Here is a 22,111-nt window from a genome sequence, read left to right as displayed (position 1 = left end):
CTTGGCTGTTCTCATAAATTGATGTATTTTGTAAAACTGCAGTGAAATGTTTGCATACAGTGGGAACACATGACGTCCCAAATGAGAGGAGTTTTGACTCTTCCACATTTCATCGGTTTAATTAAACTTTAAAGATTTTGTGGCCTTTATGAAGAAGAATGACTGCATTGAGGACCAACCCTCCAAAGAGATTCCTGATTTAAAACGGTTTCAGGTTTGTCCCTGCTGCCTCTGATGGTCACAAATGATCATAATTAAAAGTCCAGCTCAGTTTCCAGCAGACGATGAGAGGAAACTGAATAGTGTGGAGGGAAAACAGCTGCAGTCGTTCAGAGAGGATTTTAGGACAAGATTCCCTTCTTTGCATGTTTGGTGTGAACCTTTTCTCAGCTACATTATTCTGATTTTTACAACATTTCTCCTGAATCCTTAGTAATTACAAAGAAAGCCTTCAGCAAACCCAACATGCTGAGCTTTTTGTATTTAATCCTTTTCAGTTTCAGTTAATTCCTGAGTCTTTTTGTAATTTATACATTTTTAAGAAGTAAGTGCACCAGGCTGTGACACCGAAGGGTCACAGAATCGTGCTGATCCTTTCTGTTGGGCTATGCAGCATCTTATTGAGGCGCCTGGAAATAACTGCAGCTGATTTTACAGTAAATCACAGTTTTTCTGCACTGACTATACAGTTTATTAATTTCGCTGCAAACTAAAATACAGGAGCTGCAGGATATTTGTTACTTTAGAGACCAGATAGAAAGTACTCCTGGTTCAGGGGGAATTTAAAAAGCAATAATTTAATTGGCTGTTTTGTAAACTTTCATTTTAATGAAGTTTGATTAAAGTTTTCCTCCCTCACGCTGGTTAGCATTAGCTTCCAACATGCTGATTCAGCGCTTTAGCATTAGCAGAGCGGTTAGCGCAGCTAGCTCTTTAGCCCGTCACTGTTTGGCTCGTCTAGAGTTTAAATGATCTGGACACGCTGCACGTTGTCCACACATTAATTGCAGCAGTTTTCTGGCCAGCCTGTTTGCCGTTGGGTGATTTGTCAGGTGAGCTTCAGGTGGCTTACCTCTCTCATCTCTTTGATTTTGGAGCCGCCCTTCCCGATGAGAGAGCCGCACTGGCTGGCTGGCACAACGAGCCTCAAGGTGACGGGCGGCTTGCTGGTGGCTGGACTGTTACTCATCGAATTGATTATGTCCTGAAACAAACAGATCATAATTCACTGCAGGAATAATGTGGCCTCAAACGTTCAGGATGTTTAATTGCGTTAGCAGAAACTATCTGTACAAAGCAAACCGACAGAAAAATGTACAGAATATCAGAGAAGAACTTTTTAAACTTCTCTGTGCTTCCTGAAGGGGGACTGTAGCGTTTGGTTTGAAAACTTCACACAAATGATTAACGACACACAACTTTGTGTCCGCAGTCACATTGCTCAGTGTTGGATAAGATCAGTGGAAATGAAAGCAGGAAGGTAACTAATTAAACTTTCCTCCAGACATCTGGGCTCTAATAAACACTTTCTAAAATTATCGCCAGTACCAGAGATTGGTTTTATATGTTTGAATTAAAAACAAGCAACACCAGATGATTCTGAGTCGGATGTTGAACTCAGAACTTGACAAATCAAATCATTTGAAATGGACAGCTCTAGATCCTCAGTCAGCCAGGAAATGACAATGATTTCTGTTATCTTTGGGAGACTGGATGCTTGGAATGGCCTCATCAAAATGTTAACAAACCCAATCAATCACGAAACAGGACAAGATGGTAAGTTTCCTTCTACTCCAGTACTTGGAGTCGTTGAGTCCAGGATGAATCTGTACCTGAGAAACAACGAACCAAAGAAAGACCTCAGGATGTTTCCTAACGTTCTTCTTTGGAAAGAAGGACCAGGAACGGAGCAGGACGGTGAGAAGATGTTAAGAATACAATTCTGATGTACAATTAAAGACCATCAACCAAACCGGAACCTTTTCGAAGCTCAGAACAGAACCTGACGGGTTCAATCCAACGAGAGACTTTAAGACGCTGTTGTCCAAATGCACCAGTAACTTTCCACACTTCTTCCTTCCTCCGACATTGAACAAGTTTCCAGGTTCATCGAAAAAGACAAAGGTGTCAAGATCCAGAGAGACTTCCAGTCTGGACGGTGGAGACCAGTAAGTGAGGAATCAGTGTGGAAGTTCTCACTGGAGTCACTGGTAGATGTTACGGCTACCACAGAGTCAGTCACAGGAACATTACAGAGGCAGAGCAACCTTCTCCTGTCAACACCTGAACCCAGGAAACGACGACAGGATCATCACTCAACTGCTGAACCGTCGCCGTTTTGTCAGTAATTCATAATGATCTTCAACAAATCTGAGTGTCGAAAGGAAACTTCTGAATTACTGGTTTGCACAGCAAATGGATCCAACAAGAAGAAGGTCCCAGTCTGTCTACAGAAACTGGAAAAGGACGGAGAGTTTAGCCGAGTTTCCTAAACAGGTTGTACTTTGGATAGGCCACTACATTCCACCATTTTAACTGGAAAGTCTTCAAGATTATTTGAGTTTATTTGATCCAGGTGTGTTTCAGCAGGGATGCATTTAAAAGTTGCAGATTCGTACCTCCTCAAATTTATAGGCAATCATAGCGAAAGCCTTGAAAATGGTGTCTGTAGGTCCAGTGATGGTGACGATCCTCTCTGGACAGTTTCCCTCTGAAATGTTGATTCTTGCTCCGCTCTGAAAGAAACAAAGGACATTGTTTTATACTTAGCTTGAATATTGGCCATTAATGGCCACCGTATCCAAAGCTTCTCAGGTAGTCAGTCGTATTCTGTCAGTAATGATCAAATATCAAAGCAGAAAAGGTAAAGCAAAGAAACCTGTTTTAGTTTTATGTAATATCTGCTGCCACTGCATGAGTTGTTCTAGTTCTGCCACAAGCTAACAAGTTTGGTTAGCCGGAGTTTTCTTTCATCTTTAATTTGATTTCTAATGTTTGATTCAATAAATGTTGATTCTTACTGCAGGATCTCACCTCTTCACGCATTTTCTTCACAGTTTCTCCTTTCTGTTAAAAATAAACCAAATACAAAACATTAGAGTATCAATTAATGTTTAAGAAATGTAATATTTTTATACATAAACAGGAGTACGCACCTTACCGATTATACTCCCCACTTCCTGCAAAAAATAAAAAAATTATGGATTTTGTTCTCTAATGTCCGTATTTTATTTTGTTCCTGTATGTTTCTTGTTTTAAATAAAATTATTGAGAAAAAGAGAGAAGTTGACAGGAAACGGAATGGCTCTGTAATTTACTCACTTCAAAATAAGAGCATGAAAACCAACATCTGACTACTTTCAGAAATCTTATTAGTTAATAACTAAAACATCAACATAGACGTTGAACTTTATGCAGTTAAAAGTTAATTATCGCCTTAGATTTTATTAATTGAAGGGAAGATAAGTGAGCTACATGTTTTCAAAATGTTTAGCAGTGATTTTACAGAACTTAAATCTGTAAATATGAGTGGTAAAATCCAGATATTAACTCAAAAAGCTCAATGTGTGAAGGTCGATTTTAAATAAAAGTCTGAGATCTGCAGCGCTGCATCCAGGCTTTTCTTACTTTCCCGTGCATGAGGAGGCGGATGGTCAGGGTGACATTCAGCCCGCCCTCTGACTGGACCTTGGTGTTCTCCATGCTGGGCAGGGCAGCGGGACGTTTCAGAGGAAGATGGAGAGCAGAGATATTCCAGCCAGCCAGTCACCTGTCGGAGCCAAGAACACAGAAACACAGAAACACACATCAACACACATCAACACATCAAGCGTGTTTAATGGGACGTCCTCAAAATAAACTAACTTTAAAAACCGACTTCCTGTCGGACAGTAAATGTTGCAGCTTTGCATCTTGGACTGACTCGCCAGTCGCTGGCCTCGACCTGCACACGTTTTCTGGGGAACAACGGCGACAGAAGCAATTATGCAGGCGGCTCTGAGACAAGGACGCACTATTCAGATTCACAGGAAGTGGCTGGGTGGTGGTGACCTCCAGCTCTCAACTCTAGAAACGTTGGAGACGCCCTGGAAGGAAATTCATCTCCGTTGAGCTGAATGTCAGTTTGTAGTTCATGAAATAAACATGTGAACCTGAAACTGCTTAATTCCAACGTTTCATATCCTTTATGTTCATCAGGCTTTTATCCGAGGAGGAACCACTGGAGCTCAAAAACATTTTATACACGGTTTATTTTGATGCTACAAAGGAGAAAAAGTTTTCTTCAGTTACTTTGAGATACATCCACAAAGGCCTCCGTTTAACTAAAATATTGTAAAATTATCAATCTGCAATCAGAGAATTATTAATGTATTTAAAGGAGCAGTAATCCATGTGTAAGGAAATAAAAATTATTTTTGATTCTAATTTTGGTTTCATGCAGCCATGCAAATCAGCACTGAAACCAGAACCAGTTTAATTTCATAGTGGTTTGTGTGATTTTCCTAAATAGTTTGATGATTATTTGATGCCTGAAGCACCAAAGTCATTAGAAACACGTGAACAACGGTGCTGGGAAGTAAAAACGACTTTAAATAAACGTCAGATTTGATTTTGGTGCTTTTCTGAAAAACGTGGAGCCTCAATTAAAAACGTTAACAAGAGAATCTCAGTTAAAATAAACCATGCAGGAAAAAAACTATTTTATATCATTGTTGTCAAAAGAGAATATTCACATCCCCAAAACAAATATAAACAAACACCAATTTAATTGTTTTTCCCCTAATTGACCTGATTTAATCTCCTTTTTTGAAGCTGGAAAAGGCAGCAGATAAGTGAGGAACATTTCCACATATTTTGATATAAATAATCTGTAAAAAAAAAATAATAATAATAATTGCAATTAGCAACAAAAATGTTTATGTAAAATTAGCAAATGGTCATTAACAGTAGAAACAGCTTTTTTAACCACTTTGCTGATATTTTACGCACAAATATCAGAATTTTCTAATTCACTATTTCAAATTAAATTACTTCAATGACGTCATTTTTAAAGTAGATAACGGATAACAGGAGTAGAATATTTAGCTTAGCTCTGCGTTAGCAGCGCTACAACCCTGATCCTAACCACTGACTGCACTGCCCCCTGCTGGTGCGGAACCGGTAAAACAATTCTTAAGATTTAGAGTTTGCGGAACAGATTCTTTTTTTTTTTTAAATGTGCATTAAAAAAAACGCTGCGGTTTTGGTTCCAGAGACGTTAAATCATTAACATTCAGGTTTCAAATAAAGTAACTAATTAAACATCTGAAGCTTTATAAACAGCCTGTTGGGTCCGTTGAAGATTAAGTACATTTTCCACTAAAAATGATGATGAAGATGGTGATGAAGATGGTGGTGATGATGATGAAGATGATGATGATGGTGGTGATGATGAAGACGATGGTGACGATGATGATGAAGATGATGGTGATGGTGGTGATGATGAAGATGGTGATGATGATTATGAAGATAATGATGATGGTGGTGATGATGAAGATGATGGTGACGATGATGATGAAGATGATGGTGATGGTGGTGATGATGAAGATGGTGATGATGATTATGATGATGGTCGTGATGATGATGGTGATGATGATGGTGATGAAGATGATGGTGATGATGATGGTGATGAAGATGATGATGATGGTGGTGATGATGATGGTGATGATGGTGATGATGATGATGATGATGATGGTGATGAAGATGATGGTGATGATGAAGATGGTGATGATGATGGTGATGATGATGATGATGGTGGTGATGATGATGGTGGTGATGATGATGGTGATGATGATGATGATGGTGGTGATGATGATGGTGGTGATGATGATGGTGATGATGTTGATGATGATGATGGTGATGATGGTGATGAAGATGATGGTGATGATGATGGTGATGATGATGGTGGTGATGATGGTGATGATGATGATGGTGATGATGATGATGATGGTGGTGATGATGATGGTGATGAAGATGATGGTGATGATGATGGTGATGATGATGGTGGTGATGATGGTGGTGATGATGATGGTGATGATGATGATGGTGATGATGATGATGATGGTGGTGATGATGATGGTGGTGATGATGATGGTGATGATGATGATGATGGTGATGATGATGATGGTGATGATGATGGTGATGAAGATGATGGTGATGATGATGATGGTGATGATGATGATGATGATGATGATGATGGTGGTGATGATGATGGTGATGATGATGATGATGGTGGTGATGATGATGGTGGTGATGATGATGGTGATGATGATGATGATGGTGGTGATGATGATGATGGTGATGGTGGTGATGATGATGGTGATGATGATGATGGTGATGGTGGTGATGATGATGGTGATGATGATGATGATGATGGTGATGAAGATGATGGTGATGATGATGATGATGGTGGTGATGATGATGGTGATGATGATGATGGTGATGGTGGTGATGATGATGGTGATGAAGATGATGATGATGATGATGGTGATGATGGTGATGGTGGTGATGATGATGATGATGATGATGGTGATGAAGATGATGGTGGTGATGATGAAGGTTTTTCTGGAGCAGTTTCGGGTCTGAAGCAGGATTTCTTTTCTTCGGCCCCCGACCTGCAGCCAGGCTGAAACCTGTCATGTCCAATCAGTTGACCCGGTTAGCATCCAGCTGAAACCAGTAATCCTGCTGTCATTGTTCTAGTCGTTCTCATTGTTCTAGTTGTTCTAGTTCTCATTGTTCTAGTTGTTCTAGTTGCTCTCATTGTTCTAGTCGTTCTCATTGTTCTAGTCGTTCTCATTGTTCTAGTTGTTCTGCTGCCGCAGCGTTAGCTTGGAGGCTTTCAGCTTCTTGGTCTCTGATTGTCCAGAAATCGGGATAAAAACTTCCTGAACACGGTGGAGATTCTGTTTGCATCATCTGCTACCTCACGATGCCACAATAATAATAAAACTTATTTATTTCCAAATTTCTGAAACATTGGAAATAAAATCTGTCTTTAAGAAATGCTACGTGACAGACATAGAAACAAACCACAAACCCAACATTTCTCATCATATTTAGTGGAAAAATACTAACTAAACATCAAATAATTACTAAATTTTTTTTCCACCTCACAGTTTTAATGAACATGCATGTTTTCTGGGTGAATCGTCAACATCTGACCCGTCTGCAGGAAGGAAATCATTCTGCTCCAGTTCCTGAAATAAAGATATGCATGAAGTCCTGCAGCGGCGGCGACCGGAGCTGATACGGTAAACATTAACTTACCAAGACAATAAGGACATTAAAACAATCCTGTGGGGTCATTTTCAATAATTTAGAGAATCTTTACCTTACACGCAGCTCCAACTTTACAAACGGCGCTTTAATCCTAAAACATCTCCTGAACTCCCAGCCTGTGTCCCAGTTTGACGCGCTGGCGAGCCACTGGTCAAGACGTGAGGTCATGCAGGCGATGAATCACGACTCGTGACGTCACAACGTTTTACACGCGACTCGTAGAGAAACCAGGATGTGGTTGAATGTTGGAGCCGATGGGCTGATTGTCATGTTTTTACCGTTCTGAGCAGATTATATAAATTATAACCTCAGGGGGGATAATCTGGGTGGCATGTCAGCTCTGATGTCGATTTAACGCTCTTCACTTTTCATTCATGTAAATCAACCAAAGTTTGACTTTTGACTTTTTCTGGACAGCAGAACCCTTCCAGCTCAGCTACAGAGAAGTGTCGTTATCATCTTAATCCTCAAGATGAAGAATTTATTATTCTGTCAAAATCCATGAAGGATGAAAGATTTCAGAGACGAAGAAGACGCCAGTTAGATTCCTTTTAACGTAACATTGATCCTAAAATTCCTTAAATTATCAAATTAATGTTCGGGTTGCGGTGGGCGCCGCTAGCTAAAAAGTTAGCTGTGCTAACCCTGATGTGCTAATCGTAAACTCTAGTTCTGCACAGCTAAACATGCTAGCTCGCTAAGCTCAGCCATGATGACCCCCATTATGTGTTGATGATATAAAATGTGTAGTAAAACAGCATATCGCCCCCAACAGGGTCAGATTTGTCACTGACACCTACCTATACGGATTATGCTAAGTGTTGTTAAAGTTAACAAAAACGCTAAAGCGCTAAAGGAAAAGCTAGGTCCACTGTTAGCATGTTACCAAACGACTCTGTGGGTTTAAAAACACATTGTTTATATTTAAAATGAGGATAAATCTCTTTATCTCCCTGTTAGTTCAGGTTTTACCTCCACGAAAAAGTCAATAATTCATCTTTGAACAAATCAACTGTATTGATCAGGTTTAAGACTTTATTTGAGGTTTTTTCCTGGTTTAATCAGCCTGACACTCATTTCATGTCGTTGCTACATTGAATAAAATCAATACGAACCAACAGATTGAGGTTCCATCTCGGCTGAATCGAATAAGTTATCACCAAATTAAAAATGTTCAGGATTTGATGCTTTCCAGCAGCTACCAGCTAACAGAACGAACACTAATGAACTATGAAATTGAAATTGAAAGCTTGTATATTTGTGCCAGGGGTTGATTTACTGATAACACATTTGCAATTTGTTCCCGGGTCAATACTGACACCGACACACTGAGCTGATGCTGCAGCGCTGCTTTAACATTCATTTCCATTCTGTGCCTCTCTGTCTGATGATGTTTGTGCTGCTCGGTGTCTGCAGGTCACAGATACGTTCTGCGCTGCAGCCCTTCCCATTGAGGCTCTGCATGCAGTATAGATGATGCTCTGCTCGCTTTCTGCTGGATGCGCAGACTTCATGTCCAAAGCAGAACCAGGTGGTAGCAGCTTCACACACCAACATGAAAATACCAAGTTGCAGGTCGTTAATAATCCATTAGGAATAAACGAACCTGTTCTGCTTCATTGTGTCCAGCAAATAAAAATATTTCTTCATGGATTTATCCCTCAGTTCAAACCTGACAGCCCTTACTGTCTGAATGAAGCCTCCAACTGGTGCAGGCAGCGTGAAACCAGCCGTCTCATACTGGGAAACTGGGTTCAGGAAGCGAAGTAAATGACTTTGCTCCAGGCGGAAATTAGATTAACAATAATGTCTAATTATTGGCACCTGCTGCTCCGTCTTAAACACTTTAGATTTAACCCCTTTGACGGCTTTAACCCCTTTGACTTTCACAGAACTCTGGTCCAGACCTGCTTTCATTGTCTTCATTAATTAGCATTAGTGGACAAACTTCTGCTAAACGTGGAGCTAATTTTTGTTTAGTGCTTTAGCTAACTTAAAACATTTAGCTTCCCCGAAAATTAATTTTTCTGGATAAATTTGCTGTTTCGTAAACGTTCAGTCAAATGAAATTAGATTTTTGACTAAAGAATTTTTCAAGTAGACATTTATAATTAATGCTCTTATTTTGAAGGGGGCGATAACACAGTAGTTCCATTTCCTCTCCTCACATTTTCTTTTTTTCCTCCAATAGTTTAATTTCAAACAAGAAACACAATTAAACTGGTGCCTGAGGGTTGTAGTCTTTCAAGGGCAGAAATGGTTTGGGTCGAAGTTAGCGCTTTAGCATTAGCTTCTGCTAATGCTAAACCATTAGCAGAATGGTCACTGCTACATCCAGTGTTAGTGTCATTCTGTAGCATTAGCAAAGCTAATGTTTATGACTAGCGCTTTAAGGTTGGCGCAGCTGGCAGTGATTACGTCTCTGGTTTGATGACAGAATTTGATCCATTTCACATCAGAACTTGACATTCCTCAGATAGAAACGTGTCTTTCTCAGCCAGACAACCTGGACATAATTTATGATAAAAACTCTTCCAGTGGTTCACCAATAATCCCTCAGAGAATCTCAACCTTCCTGTTTTCAGCCATGATGTGAAGTAGGACAATTCATTCAACCTGCTGGACGTTTTCACCTGATAATAAACGACGCGGCACAGAATCTAATTTCATTTCCAATAAAACATTTTTCTTCATGGCTGCATTTTCAGAGACGTATCACAGGAATCAAATGGGTGGGCTTCTGAATGATGGATAATCCCATAAAGATGAACAATGTAGATGAACACGGTGGAGCCCAAATTAAATGAGTTTCCCCCCAGAGTGTTTTCAGACGCCCTGGATGTCGTCTGACCGCCTCATGCTGCCCCAGATCACCTGGTGGTTGGTTGTTATTATGAGGAGGATTATTAAGGAGTTTTATTACAGGAAGAGAATCAGTCAGAGCACAAAGGTTGATAATTATAAGAGCTCAGTGAGGCGATAAGACGACTGATTCACAGTTTAAGCAGAAATATTGCAGCTTCTAATTATCTTGTGTGAAATTTTGCTGAGATATTTTTTAATTATGAATTTTTACACCAAACGAAACCAGACAAAATCAAACTATTTACTTAAATTCACCTTTTAGATCCTTCAGTAGATTTTCCTGAACTTTCTTTCTCTTGTTTTGAATGTTGAACGTTAGCCTGAGCTAATCATGTCAACTTTTCTGTTTTAAAAGTTGTTTGTAGTTTCACATCAACACCTGATTGATAGTTAATTCATGATTATTTCATCCATTAACTCCTAATTAAACAGATTACACTACTAGAAATTACACCTTTTAGCTTACAAAGTATCTTCATTTTGTTTCTGCTTCATAAAAGTTTTATTCTTTGTGCAAAAAATGAGGATTTTCATTAAAACAAATTAAGAAACTGTTAATTGTAAACATCAGTGCAGGAGTGAAGGAAGAGATTTCTGCTCATGTATTTAATGAAAAAAGGTCCCAATATGGTGTTCAGCTGTTTTTTTAGTGCTGTAATTTATTTATTTATTCAGTTTTGACGTAAATCACAATCTATGATATGAGCTGGGAAATTAAAGCCGCTGACACCTGTCCTCATGCTTTATTATCTGGGGAATTAACACACTGAGGTTGGGAAGCCCATCAAACATCCACAAACGGTGAAACCTGCTAACAGATTTAATTTGAACTAACTATCTAGTTAGCTAGCCCGCTAACTAGCCTGCTAACTAGCCCGCTAACTAAATATGTAGCTAGCTGAACAGCTAGTAAATAACTTGCTAGCTAAATATTTAAGACCAAGCTAATTATTTAGTTTGGAAAATTAATATTTTGTTTGGAAATTAAATGTTTAGTTTGTAAAATAAATATTTAATTTGCTAGATAAATAATTAGTTTGTAAACTTTTGTTTGTTTTGCTTAGCATTTACTTTAGTTTACATAGTTTGTGAACTAAATATTTAGTTTTAAACTGTGACATAAGAGTATGAATAACAGTGAAAATTTTACTTTTAAAAACAAACAGCCATTTTTTTGGCAGGCTGAATAAAAACAAATTTTTACTGTGATTTAACAAACAGCTTTCTGTGGAAAAGAACAAAAAATCAGCTGTAAATTCAAATGTGCACCAAATTGTAGTTTTCAAAATAGACCAATAAAAGTGTAGTAAAAATAAAAGAATTTAAAGCTCTGAATGAATCTGAGGATCATAAACACGATGACTGTATGTAAACTTCTGACCCAGGAAACAGTAAAACTTGATGGACTTTTGCCAAACGAGACATAAATGTGTCTCAGATGTAGCTAAATCCTCTAATCTGATTAAATGAAGATTTGGAAGCACAATCCAATGACAGAAGTGAAGTGTCCTCTTCTTATCAGATAAAGCTGGATGTGGATCTCAAAGGTTTTTCATTTCGTTTCAGCAGAACTGGCTGGCCGACCATTTGGGACGGAAGCAAACATGGCTGCTGAAAAATGCCGAGCGCCTTTCTGTGGAAATCCTTCCTGGTTTGCTGAAGACGGCTGTAATTCTCCAACTGGATTCTTCAAGGAGTTGATATAATTTAAACAGAATCCTAAACTTGGGAATCTTTTTTATGCCAATAAGAAACAAATGAGAAACTTTCAACATCAAACTGAACAAAAGTTTCCTGAGGTTCAATCCAGATGATAAAAAATGGAAATATTTTGTTCTGAGTGAAAAATATGCAATAAGAATGACAAGAGCTGAATTTAAACGTTCAATAATATCGTCTTTGTGTTTAATTTTCAGATGAGTGAATGAACTGTTTGTGATAGAAACTTTCTAAATGAACCGATAAACACAAACCTCTTCATTTTATCCTCAGGGATCTGAAAACTTAAAGAGTAACAGCATTAAAGTAAATAAAGGGCCTCAGTATTTGTGTTCACACTGATTAGGACTCAAAACCAGATTCAATTAATTGATAAACTTATTTTAAAACGACTAAAACGTGAGATTAATGAACAATAAATGGACCTAAACGATCCAGTTTAACTCCCCATGTTCCAAATGAACAAAGCATAAAAAGCGTTCAGTTGTATTTTAGCGTTATTGTTCATTATTACACAGATTATTAATGCTGCCTGAAGGGTTTCCACGGCGCAGCCTGGAGGAGAAAATTGCCTCATTTGTGTGAGAAAAGCGTTTTTGGTTCTGAGTAATCTGTGAGTCTGTGGTCGGAGGGAGCAGCAGCTTCCTGACAGGAAGCTGGTATCTCCTGACTTAGTCCTATCAGTCCAACGCAGCGCTCTGCAGAGACAGTCGGCTCAGATTTAAATATTTCTGAGGGATGAAGCGCCGCTGCGAGTATTAAATTGTCAAAACATATATATAGGCATGTGCAGGCACGCAAACTCACTCAAAGGATTTGAGTACAAACAGAAAGACGGACAGGCTAATAAATCCATGCAGCAGACACCTGAAAGAAAATGTGTGCATGTTTTTATTTCCTTCCTCCGACTTGCTCAAAGAAAGTGGGCAGCATTATTCACGGCTACAGATTCGGGTTCCACCGAGTTTACTTTAATCTGTCACGCAATCCTGTTTGGCAGATCAACCGAAAATTGGAAAAGTTGTTTCTGAGAAGGAGCCACCAGTTCCAGCTACACTTCATAAATCCTGTTTGTACTCTAAACTGGATTAAATTTACTTAACTTGAAAGGCTCCATTATGTAGCTTCAAACTTGGATTTGTAGAAAGTGAGCTTGTTTTTAAAGAGGTCAGAAACCCTGTTTTATGAAACTTCTTCTTTTATAATAGCTATGATTAAAATACGTAACACAGTGAAAAACAAAACAACTTTTCACACACACACACACACACACACACTATGGACATTTTACAGCAAGCAGATTAGCTAACGGTCGTGTTTTAGACTGAGAGGAAGTCGGAGTCCCCAGAAAGAACCAACACATTCAAACCCTCCACTAAGAGACCTGCTCTGCTGAATAAACACAAATATTTTAGGTTTTACATTACAGCCAAATAAATGAGCAATTTAAGACTCATATGAAAACATTTATTTAGGGGAAGCAAAATGTTTTCAAAGTAAACAAAAGTGCTAAATGAAATATTAGCTCAGCTGTTAGCATTTTAGCGAATTACCAGAAAAGTTCCCACCACTGACAAAAGCCCCAGGTGTCTTTCCTGCTGTGTGGCTCTCAGCAGCAGTCTACACTGAAAAGCAACACAAACCTTTAAATTACGTTGAAATGTTTTATTTGTAAATGTGGTTACCATGCGCCCCTCTCCTGCTGCCGCTCTGGGCGACTGCCCATGTAGCTCGCATCACTGTTTTCAGTTGGTTTTGTGATTTAAATTATGTTCACTAATTGATTATGTTTTGCTGACCATCAGTTCTGGTCAGCAATTATTAAATGTTTCTCTAAAGGTTTATTACAGTGAAATCTGAATAAATAAATTCATCCTGGTTTTCACAAAGTAAAATGACTCGGGGGCAGAAAGTGAAGGTTGAGAAGATTCTTTCTGTAGATGAATCTGTTTCTACTCCTGATAGCATCACTGATCCGTCACTGATTTATTATTTTTAGATAAAGAAGCTGTTGTTCATTCAGACTTTAATGTTCCAGTTTCAGGGGAATTTCTCTACGGACTCAATCTGGTAAAACCAAACTCTTCCTCAGGATCATTTTTCACCTTGTGGCTTTTATTAGCCTATAAAAGTTATGCCAAAGAATAAAAATCTATTAATGTTTGTGCATCAGTGTGCGGAGAGAATATTTTTTCCAGCATTGAATCATTTTTAACTTACAGGTAATACAGGTATTAATGGAGACAATTTGCTGTATGAACTAATGTTGGGCATCCTGGAGAAAATGGCTGTTTGATTAAAATGACGTCATCAATGTGTGAATCAGAAATGCTGCAGTTTCTCTTTCCAGATTTCATTTTTGTGCATTAGATTGTTTTCACACCTGATAGTCTGGTAGATTTGATTTGAAATGGGCCAAAACTTAATCATCTGCTCCAACTCCAGCTGCTGTGGATCTCTTTCTCTCTGCTCTGAGTCAAACCAACCAAACGCTGTGAAAAACCTGTTCCCCTCCTGGCCTGTGGGGGAGCTGCACCGAGAACCACTGAAGGAAACAACACAAAAGCACTGAGCACGACTTCCTTCTTTATATAATGGAAACAAAACTGGAGTAGCATCAGATTTTAGCAGTTAGTGGATTTCTATTTAGTCTTTGGTAAAATACAACAAGTAATTTCTCCAGCTAGCTTTGTATGCGCCCGTTGGTTTTGGTTGTATTTACCCAGAATGCCCTGCGCTGTAGCCCAGTTTAGTCCGCTTTAGTCAAACTAGTTTGAACTCTGATTTGTTTGAGGAAATATGAATGTGTAACTGGACTCTGGAGCTCCAATAAACCTCAGTCTCGATTCGGCTGAAGTGAACTCTGGTTCAGTTTGAATTCGAATGTGAAAGTAAAGCGGACCAAAAGCAGGAAGTGGACTATGGTGCAGCGTTCTCTTTCTGCGGTTCTCTTTCTCTCTGCTATGAGTGAAAACAACCAAAAATCATTGGTCTGGGTTCCCAATGATATTTAGAAAAATAAAAGGTAATAAAATTGATAGAGTGTATCTTCACAGTCATCTGGCACTGTGCTGCTACCTAGCAACACCTACCAAGCCCAGCCCGTCTCCTAGCAACCAAATTCTAGTTTCATGGCAGATTCCTCAACCTACAACATGACATTTTCCCATGCCATAAGTTGAATAATCTGCCAGTAGAACTAGTAATCCTTCAACAATGTCAGGCAATTATTAAACCAAACCAAGCTCCGAAATCTTGGTTGCATTCTGGGTAAAAGCAACCAAAGCAAACGAGTGAGTCCAGCGCTAACAAAACAAATGGCTAATGGTCTTTTACCAAAGACAAAAGAAAAGTCCTTCAATCAGAAACAAAATTTAGGCTTCACTGGTTGAGATCAACAGATTGGCTCAATGGATGGTTGGCTTGGTTCCCAATGATATTTAGAAACGTAAAGGGTAATAAAAATTATTGAGCTCATCTTAAAAGCTGTTAAGTTAAAGTATCTGAACTTCTATTTGCTTCAGCAGAAGTTTTACATCTTGTTACTCCTTCTGGACAAAGTTTCGATTGGAACCAAAACAATCTAAGATGATGGAAAAGTAGCCAATGGCTAAGGTTGAGAAAACATTAGCTTATCACATCTGTCAAACCCAGAATAATTTGTCATAAAGAGACAAACATTAGTGGAGCACGTCTCTGTTATCAGCAGCCGACTTCAGTCCAAGGACACCTGTGTGTTCAAACGCCTCCAGAACAGACGGCAGTTTACTCTGACAGGCTGAATTAGCTTGGTTACCCACCTGATTTGTGCTGGGCGCAGGGTTCCCAGGGCATACAGGACACCAGATGAATGCGCTCAGTTCATCAGCCTTTTGACCTCCCTTCAGGTTGATAGCCAGCCCATGCTAAAGCACAGCAGCAGGAAACACAGTCAGTGTCATCAGTTACTCATGAGATAACAGAAACAGAAACTAGAAGGTGTGTCTCACCGGAGAGCGATCCCAAAAGCCTCCTGGGTTTTTTCTTCCAGGTCATGTGACCTGTGACCTCCAGAACTCAGATGGAATGAGGTCAACTGGATTTCTGTCTGGATGAAGATAAAGATCACAGAGTTAGAATGTGATGGATGGATGGATGGATGGATGGATGGATGGATGGATGGATGGATGGATGGATGGATGGATGGATGGACGGTTGGTCGATTGGTTGGTTGGTCGATTGTTTGGTTGGATGGCTGGATGGTCGGTTGGTTGGTTGGTTGGTTGGTTGGTTGGATGGATGGACGGTTGGTTGGTTGGTTGGATGGACGGTCGGTTGGTTGGTTGGATGGATGGACAGTTGGTTGGTTGGTTGGTTGGTTGGTTGGTTGGTTGGTTGGTTGGTTGGTTGGATGGATGGACGGTTGGTTGGTTGGTTGGTTGGTTGGTTGGTTGGTTGGTTGGCTGGTTGGTTGGTTGGTTGGTTGGTTGGTTGGTTGGTTGGTTGGTTGGTTGGTTGGTTGGATGGAAGGACGGTTGGTTGGTTGGTTGGTTGGTTGGTTGGTTGGTTGGTTGGCTGGTTGGATGGACGGTTGGATGGATTGGTTGGTTGGTTGGTTGGTTGGTTGGATGGTTGGTTGGTTGGTTGGTTGGCTGGTTGGATGGACGGTTGGTTGGTTGGTTGGCTGGTTGGATGGACGGTTGGTTGGTTGGTTGGTTGGTTGGTTGGTTGGTTGGTTGGTTGGTTGGTTGGTTGGTTGGTTGGATGGACGGTTGGTTGGTTGGCTGGTTGGATGGATGGTTGGTTGGTTGGTTGGTTGGTTGGTTGGTTGGTTGGTTGGTTGGTTGGTTGGTTGGCTGGTTGGATGGACGGTTGGTTGGTTGGTTGGTTGTTTGGTTGGTTGGTTGGTTGGTTGGATGGATGGATGGATGGATGGATGGATGGATGGATGGATGGATGGATGGATGGATGGATGGATGGATGGATGGATGGATGGATGGACGGTTGGTTGGATGGATGGAAGGTTGGATGTCTCTCAGGTTCTCCAGTAATCATTCCAGCAGCTCCAGCAGAACCATTGAAGTCCAGCCTGGATTCAAACTGGATTTGGTTTTAAAGTTTCCTGGTTTCCATCTGGAGTTTGGCTCTGCTGAGCTTCCTGCTCCACGTTTCCTAAAATTCACTTTCTTTGCTTCTCAGGGAAACGACTTTCATTTTTCATGTCCAAACACAAAGATCCTCTGCTTGGAGAATCCGACTCTCTCAGCAAAACCTTTCTGCTCTCGCCATCGATCTGCCAAAGAACCTTTCCATTATTAATCTTTGCTCAACAAGGAGGGTGAAAACAGAGTTCCTCCTGAACAAATTGTACCTTTCCTTCATGTCAGAGGACCAGTTCTGTGTCATTTGGAGCACCAAGTCTCTGCCTTTTAAAGCAGGCCGGAAGCATGTGAAGATGGCCGACTTCCTGAGGCCGGTAATTTCCCCAACGCAGCCAGGAGGAGCTCAAGGTGAGATTTCTGATCAGGTGGAGATTTCTTTTTCACCGCCAGGCAGAGCATGTTATCATCCATGAGAAATTACAGTTCCCTGTCAGCAGCACGTGTTATCCGGAGACTCTATTTTTAATAATTATTGTTTCTACAGACACTCCACCAATCTTAACCTTCCAATAAAGCTTTTAATATCTTAAAAAGCCTGAAGGAGTCTAAAAAGTCACAGTTTCCAAGATATATTTATTATTCAATGTGCAGTTTGTGAACCAATCATAAAAATCTAAGAACATGATCCAGCAGCTTGTTGATCCAACATCAGCAGCAGCACCGTTCAGCTCTGGGTTTCTGTTTGACTTTTTCAGTCTCACATTATTACATTATTGTGTAGCTTTTGTTTAGTTTGAATTTATTTTATTTTAATTTCTTTTTCAGTTTTCAATGTTTATTAAATCCTTCAACAATTAAACATACAGTGAAACCGATGTTGGCAATATCAGTACTGTGAAGTATACAACATTAAGTAGTTACACAGAGAACGACTTGAACTGTATCAATTGGACTTATTATTATTAATGTCATTAATAATGTGTCACCCTGTACTGACTGAAGTCCTGGTTGGATGATGATGCTCAGGTTTTCTCACTTTGGTTTTTCCACACCGTGCCGTTGTTGCAGTCTCTGTTCGACCAGCTCAACCTCCTTTTAGTGAGCATGTTTTAACTCAGAGATCATAAAAATTGTTGTGATTTGGTTAGATTTCCAACAAATTGCATTTATATTAGCATTTTTGACATTTGAACAGATTCTTTCAATTGGATTTAGGTTGGAAAAAAGTACAGAAGTTTATAAAAATGCACTTTATATGTAGGACTCACTTTGCTGCTGTTGTTGAGCTGAGGTGTTTTTAGACCAAATTACCGCTGACAGCTGGGCTTAAGGATCTGTTAGACAAAGAAAAGAAAAACTGTGCGTTAACGATGCTCCAAGGGCTTTGCTGAATATTTCAAAGCACATCATTCATCTGATGTTAGCAGACATTTCAACAGAGCCACACAGCAGCATGGGCTGAACCCTGAGCGGGTTGATTCTTTTAAAGCGGCCCGTTTAATGGCCCATCAGTGGAAATGTGCTGATGTTTCTTACTGTGTGAAGCTGAGGTCTTAGCAGTCAGCACTCCAAACAGAACCAGAGAGGAATTTCTGGAAAGATAAGAAATTATTTATCACAAAGCTAACCTGGCTTTCTGTTTGTGCAGCAGCAGCGCCCTCTGTCGGCCACCATTTCATTATTCTGACATAAAAACACGCAGCTCCTCTGAATACACCTGTTAGTCCACACTGCCCCCTGCTGGGGATTTACAGAAATACGTAAAGGCTCTTAATATTTTTCAATCAGAGCTGAAAAATATAAAATTCAGTGAAATCTATCTTTATTGTACAATAACTCTGCTCAGAAAAGTTTTTTGAATTTGAGTGGAAAAATTATTCAGATATTTGAAATTGAGAATTTGTGGAAATCCTGAACAAAATCACTGTTGATGTTTTTCTCTTCTTGTTTGTAACTTTGAAAGTTTTCTCCATTGGAAACAACTTTACCAGCCAAAGTGAATTTAGGATTAATGCAAACTTTTCCCATATCTGTCAATTTTTTATCTTTTAAATTACATTCATATTCTTTTAATGTAAGTTTGACCTCACTACACACTTCTCTGCTAAGTTTTCATTTGAAAACTAAATTTGCTTTAGATCTGGTTCCTCCTCCCTTCACTACATTCTGTAAATCAGTGGGATTTCAGGACACTCTGACCTGTAGGTGGCGCCATCCACACGTTTTTGCCTCTGACCAGTTTCTCTTTGTGCCTTCTGAATCTGATGGTGACAATTTTATTTAGCTTTAAATCTCTCGTGTTTGTGAAGTTACACATTCAAAAATTACAGCAATAATTTGGGTTATTTAGTCAGTCATAGGAGAAAAAAACAAGGGTTAATTTTTGAAACCAAATACTTAGCAAACTTGCCAGCTAAATATTTTGTATATTTAGCTAGCTAAATATATTCTATATATTTAAGTAAAAATATGTTTTGCTTCCTAAATATACAAAATATTTAGCTAGCAAGTTAAATATTCAGTATAAAGCTAAATATTTAGTTAGCTAACTAAATAAATTAAAGGTTTAGCAAGCTAAAATATTACTTTAAAGGTTGTAGCTAAATATTTAGCTTGCTAACTATTGCATTTACAAATGAATGAATTATATGGTGAATATGTATATAAACAAAATAAACTTCATTTTGTTTTTTACCCAAATTATTGCTGTTATTTCTGCCAAACGACTCGTCTTACTCATGTGAGTGCATTCATCATTGTTTGACTCGTGAAATCACCTCTGGGCAAATTTATTCAGTCTTCCGAGGAGCTTTTATACTTTCAAATGACTGTATTGTACAGAAAGGAAAAGGATTAATTTGAGTGTTTAACCTTAAATAATCTAAATTACCACCCAGACTGAATAATCTCATCCTCAGAAGCGAGGAGGCGATCTGATCTGTTTCTGCTTCGGCTTTGTGGGGAGGATGTGGGGCGCTCAGGTCCCCGGAGGTGAAACTCTATTAGCACCCAGCATGAAAGTCAATGAAAGGACCCCAGCGAGCGCCGGTCCCCTGACAGTATTAATGTTTAATGATATCTAAAAGGGCTAATTCCCCCAGCCCTCCCTGTTGCTCTTATCCTCTCATTAAACATCCTCGCAATGTCTTCACTTCCTGCGATTAGAGCGCTGACCCGGCTGCCGAAGGACTCACCCTTCACCGATTATAAATTCATCTCGCTCCGGCTCTTTTCCTCGTCTTTTCAGAAACCGGAAATGTTAGCGAGGAACGGCAGAATAGCGCCGAATTAGAAAAATTAAAAAGTGAGTTCATTGACCGGTCATCGCTTTTGTAATACATTTTAATCTCTGAATGACTCTTTACTCATTCAGTCAAACTGGAAGGTAAAGAAGGAACAAAAACAGACTATATGGGTTAGGCTAACTCACCAAAACTGCATCAAACTGATGCTACATGTTCAAACCCACGGTTCTTTTCAAGCGTCTGATCGGAGTTTGCAGCTGCCATGTTTCATTTCTTTGAGAGGGAAGAAGCATAAATCTCACTTAGATCTTGACAAAACTGAAATTATTTTTGCAGGATTTTCTCGAGATAATCAGTTTGCTGTCGTGGTATCTAAGGCTAACAAGCTAGTTTTATGTAGTCATCTGAAGAAATGGGCTTCTGGTTTTCTTTAAGGAGGAATTAATATAGTTTTTTTAATAACTTATACATGTTTTACTGTTTTATTTAGCTGTCACTACATTTGGGATTAAGTAAAATAACACTTAATTGACATACAGCAGCTGTTGGCTGTGGCCTCCCATCTCAAAACAGATGCACAAATATACAACCATACACCTTTGAAAAGCAGAAGTGAAGCCTCCTGCACAACTAACAAGAATGCAGCAAGTGGTTTCTGGACGGTAAGTCAACCATAAAACAATTGTCTTTTCCAGCAGCCGTAGACCAAACGTTCTGTTACTCTGCTGAGGTTGCTAGGTAACGGGGTGGAACTCTGCTGGGGTTGCTAGGTAACAGCTAGACTTTGCTGACGTCACTAGGTGAAGAGCAGTTTTTGCTGATTTCTGACTTAACATTCGAAAGGTTTTTGAAACGACTCATTTTCTGACACCAGATCATATTAACTTATTGCTAAAAACTGTCTCTGTGTTTTTTTTTAAATGCTTGGGTTGTTTTTAGAAGCAGTAGAAATCCAAACTGTGAATTTTGCATAAAAGGTCTCTTTATGTGTCAGAAAATATGCTGGCAACTGAATGAAGACATTACAGTAAGTAATAATAATGTGTTGCAGTGCTTTCTTTGTTTCTTTCTTTCTCTAACCTGAGGCGTTCAGCTCCAGAATATACGGTGACATTAAAAATCCAGATGTTTCTCCCCTGGCAGAGAAAACCTTTAACGCACCACCAAGCATGCACACACAACACCAAAATATCCACGAGGACACACAAGCTCACGCATTGCAGGCCAGCGAAATGTCCAAGGAAATGCTTATTCCCACAAACTCACTCCAGAGAGAACGCGCAGCACTTAAGTGGTCACCGTCAGGAGCTTAGCTGGCCCCGGTGAGCATTTCTGAAACTGCTTGTTTGGTTAACTCTGTCAGCCAAACACACACAGGAGCTCCATCATTCACAGTCCGACTCCTGGCTTCACTTTGAAGTCTTTGTGAGGAAGATGACTGGGCCTCGTCGTTTGTTAGGGGGATTAGTTTATTGGGGAGTGTGCATCTTAACTGAAGCAGTTCAAGGATTTCTGCATCAGAAGGTTTTTTGTTGCTGTTGCTGTATGCTGACGCTGAATGAGCATCATGCTAACACCACAACCGATGTTAGACAATCCTTACAGAGCACACAAAGCCGGGGTTTTCCCTTCATGGACAGTTTCAGGTTGCTGGAGTTCACAGACTTCTGATGTTTCAAAGATTGTTGAAAAGCAGCTTCTGTTGCTCAATGGAAAAAAATATAAGAAAAACTCTGCAGCAACTGATTCAGTTTATTTATCGTCATCGCAAAGTCATAAGTCAAATACAACGAGTTCAGATCCAGTAGTTTTTCCTCTTTCAACAATACACAAATGAAATGAATTATAGATGTGAGGGAGGGAAGAAAGGAAGTGAAGAAG

General features: G+C 39.5%; 1 protein-coding gene and 1 long non-coding RNA gene across 6 annotated transcripts in view; one reads left to right on the top strand and one right to left on the bottom strand.

The window, feature by feature from the left end:
- The window catches only part of LOC122839543, a 74,672-nt gene extending 65,783 nt beyond the window's left edge, over positions 1-8,889 (top strand). Inside the window, exons 6-7 of the long non-coding RNA XR_006372053.1 lie at positions 7,214-7,292; positions 8,737-8,889. This is a non-coding gene — a long non-coding RNA (uncharacterized LOC122839543). The remainder of the gene's footprint in view (positions 1-7,213; positions 7,293-8,736) is intronic.
- LOC122839541 (poly(rC)-binding protein 3) overlaps positions 1-22,111 on the bottom strand; it is a 57,728-nt gene that overhangs the window by 15,187 nt on the left and 20,430 nt on the right. For all 5 annotated transcript variants that reach the window (XM_044131219.1, XM_044131217.1, XM_044131216.1 and 2 more), the window contains 9 exons: positions 18,522-18,577; positions 18,254-18,319; positions 15,894-15,991; positions 15,705-15,809; positions 3,628-3,769; positions 3,156-3,179; positions 3,034-3,066; positions 2,619-2,735; positions 1,073-1,204 (listed from right to left, as the gene is read on the bottom strand). In XM_044131219.1, the coding sequence (XP_043987154.1) occupies positions 1,073-1,204; positions 2,619-2,735; positions 3,034-3,066; positions 3,156-3,179; positions 3,628-3,702 (381 nt within the window). In that variant the 5' untranslated portion in view covers positions 3,703-3,769; positions 15,705-15,809; positions 15,894-15,991; positions 18,254-18,319; positions 18,522-18,577. The remainder of the gene's footprint in view (positions 1-1,072; positions 1,205-2,618; positions 2,736-3,033; positions 3,067-3,155; positions 3,180-3,627; positions 3,770-15,704; positions 15,810-15,893; positions 15,992-18,253; positions 18,320-18,521; positions 18,578-22,111) is intronic.

The sequence above is a fragment of the Gambusia affinis genome, linkage group LG11 (assembly GCF_019740435.1).
Source record: "Gambusia affinis linkage group LG11, SWU_Gaff_1.0, whole genome shotgun sequence".
In the NCBI taxonomy this organism is placed as follows: Eukaryota; Metazoa; Chordata; class Actinopteri; order Cyprinodontiformes; family Poeciliidae; genus Gambusia; species Gambusia affinis.
The sequence above is the reverse complement of the archived record's forward strand: the minus strand, read 5'-3'. Positions and strand labels throughout refer to the sequence as shown.